Below are 3,201 nucleotides of genomic sequence, written 5' to 3'. Positions count from 1 at the left end.
TCAGGGGTGGTGAGTTGTTGTAGAGCAACAGGACGGGGAAGAAAGTCCGTGGTGGTCTTTGGTGCAGTGCTTGGAGTCCGCTGATTCCAGGCGTTGCCGACTTGTGTAGGAAAGGTCCTGGGGAGCTTTTGCTGGCGGGGCTGAGGTCGTGCGGGGCAGACCGGGGCATTGGCAGGATGGGGACCTCCACAGAGGGCGCAGCTGGCTGGAGTAGACTTGTCCTTCGTGCACTCGAAAGAGCGGTGCTTTTTGGCGCACTTCAGACACCGTGGAGCTCTAAAGCACTTCACAGCAGTGTGGCCGAAGCGTTGGCACCTGTAACATTGTACTGGAGTAGACTTTGGGTGAAGGCGCTCGACAGTGATGCGAAGGTGCCCGATGTGGGAGACTCCGAAGATATCCTCGGCGTTGTCGGTCTTGTTCAGGACAGTCAGGTAGAGGGGAAGAGGTTTCCTTTCGGGGCCGGTCTTCATTTGGAGTACTTTGGTTACTTCAAAACCGAGTCCTTTGAGATCGTCTTGAATTTCATTTGTTGGGTATGACAAGGGGAGACCCCTGATGACAACCTTGAGAGGCCTTTTGCTGGGGGGAATGCGACCGTGGTATTCCATTCTGTGGTCACGGAGATAGCTCTCAACAAGCTCGACGTCATCAGTGAGGGAGAGGTAGACCTTGAGATCAGGACCCGTGATTTTCCCTTGAATGGAGCCTGCACAGAGCTTGTCGAGTTCAGCAAGTAGTTTAACTGGGTCGGGAGCGCTGGCGATCGTGATGGGAGCCGGTCTGGATCTTGCTGTACTAGGGTTGGCAGTAGGAAGTGAGGGAGCTACACTTGCTTCGGTGTGATCGTCGTCTTTAGCGTTGTTGCCGTCCACTTGAAGGGAAGAGAACCTATTGCTTAAGGGTAGGTCAGTAGCTGGAGCGGGAGGAAGTGAAGCTTGTGGGAGTTGATCATCGCCTTTGGTGTCCATGAAAGCGGGAGAGGGAGCCCGGAGGGTCCCTGCATAAGCCTCAGCCTTGATTTCGGCAAGTTCCATGACGATCTTGTTGTGCCTTGCAGTCCAGAAACTTTTGTCGGATCTGTGCAGGCTGCTTAGTAAATCTCCGGCAAAGTTTAAAATTGCCTCGTAATCAGCACGGTCTGTGCATGCTTCAAGACCTTTTCTGGCTTCGTTGTAGTCGTATCCATGTTTCTCGAGAACTTGATCGGCGGACAATCTCTTTTTACCTGATGAGTCGCTCCGAGAGGAGGTCGTGGAGGCGGGGGAGCTGGGAGAAGCGGGGACGCTGGACCGTGGGACGGTTTCGCTGACGGGGAAAACCCCGCCGGCCCTGACAAGGGCCTCTACGCCGTTATCCCCGGGAGCGGCCGCCTTCTTCTTCCGCGGTGGTTGCTTGAACATCCGGTACGAACGAGCTAGAGAAAAACACGTCCGATCAGATCGGACGCTCGACGTGGAATGTGAGTGAATGACTGATTCCTGGTTTCGGTGGCTCCGGTATTTAAGCAAACTGCTGCTGCGCTGCTGGTCCTGATTGGGAGGCGTTCTCAAGCCGCTGGTGGAATAAGGTTCCTGATTGGATGAGATTCAAGCCGCTGGTTGATCCTGGTACCTGATTGGATGGGATTCACATGCCGTGGTGGCTGTGATGTATTTTTCCCTTGAGATGGAGTGGGCATGTGTGTATTTGCGCGTAACAGAGGCGAGGCATCATTTATTACGGCACAATACTTTTATTACACATCATTCACATCACGAACACACATACACAACTATATACATCACGAATAGAACTAGAACTGAAACTTCACGCACAAAGATAACAGTTACGGTTACCGCTAACCGGTTGCATATCGATATATGACATCCCTTCCCCTTTACAAATCCAGTCTCTGTGGAGCTTTTCTAGATCTTGTGGATCTGCGCAGAGGAGGCGGATCTGCTGTTGACGACACAGGACTGGCTGCGGCGGTGTTGCCATCCGTCGCTGGTTCAGCCTGGTTGGTGTTGGCCGGCAAGACGACTGGTTCAGCTGGTGGCTCTGCTGAACTCCCATTTGTTGTAGCATCCGCTGCTGTTGTCGTAGTAGAACAGTTGGCCCTGGAAGCAAGATTTGGAGCCTTGCCGATTCGTTCCCATTCCTGGTTCTCCAGATTCCCACCGTCCCTCATTTGGTCAACGTGGCGCCGCCACAGTTGCCCATTGACGTTGATGGTATAGTGGAGTTGTCCGTCTTTACTGACTACTTTCCCGAACTTCCACCTTTTATCACCGTGACGGTAGTTGCGCACTGCCACGTTGTCCCCTATGTGAAAGACACGATCCGAGAACTGAAAGTTATCCTTCCTAATCCTGTCTTGGACCCTGGCGTGCAGATCGGGTTTCACCAGGTCGATGCGTGTCCGGATCTCACGCTTCATCAGCAGCATTGCAGGGCTGTGGAGGGTTGTCATGTTCGGAGCCTTCCTATACTGCATCAGGAAGGTGCTGAGCTTCTGCTGGATGGTGCCGGGGTACTCCTTCATGGCGCGAAGAGATTGCTTGACGGTAAACACATACCTTTCAGCTTGACCATTGCTGGAAGGCTTGAATGGAGCTGAAGGTCTGTGCTTAATCCTGTTTCGGCTCAGGAAGATCTTAAATTCATCGGACTTGAACTGAGGCCCGTTGTCACTAACTATCATCAGTGGAAGTCCAAACCTCGCGAAGCAGTCCCTAAGACACTCGATCGTCTTCAATGCTGTTGTATTCTTCATTGGATACGCTTCCAGCCATTTAGAATGTGCATCCACGATGATCAGATACATATATCCGAACAATGGCCCAGCAAAATCAACATGTAGCCTCTCCCAAGGTTTGCTTGGGGACTCCCAATGGTGGACTTTGGCTTTTTGGGATCTGTTTTAATTTGCGCGCAGTGGGCACAATTCTTTACTGCTTCTTCTATATACTTGTCTATGTTCTTCCAAAACACGAACGATCTTGCTATCGCTTTCATCTTTACAATCCCTAAATGCCCTTCGTGTAACTCCTGTAGCACCCGGCTCTGGAATTGTTTTGGAACCATGACTCTAGATCCGTACATGATGCAACCATCTTGGAGACTGTATTCCGCTTCCTTCCCCTTTAGACCCTCTCCACTTCGAAGTGCCTGCAACAGTGGTCTGCTTTCTTCATCTTCCTCAGTTCCTTTGGCTAA

General features: G+C 51.8%; 1 protein-coding gene across 1 annotated transcript; it reads right to left on the bottom strand.

Moving 5' to 3' along the window:
- Window positions 1–1,879: 1,879 nt before the first annotated feature.
- LOC129228324 (uncharacterized protein K02A2.6-like) lies at window positions 1,880–2,686 on the bottom strand. The gene has a single exon (XM_054863000.1). It carries the CDS (start codon window positions 2,684–2,686, stop codon window positions 1,880–1,882), a length of 807 nt encoding a protein of 268 aa, XP_054718975.1.
- Window positions 2,687–3,201: the final 515 nt, after the last annotated feature.

The sequence above is a fragment of the Uloborus diversus genome, chromosome 8, assembly GCF_026930045.1.
Source record: "Uloborus diversus isolate 005 chromosome 8, Udiv.v.3.1, whole genome shotgun sequence".
In the NCBI taxonomy this organism is placed as follows: domain Eukaryota; kingdom Metazoa; phylum Arthropoda; class Arachnida; order Araneae; family Uloboridae; genus Uloborus; species Uloborus diversus.
This window is presented reverse-complemented; position numbering and strand designations above follow the sequence as displayed.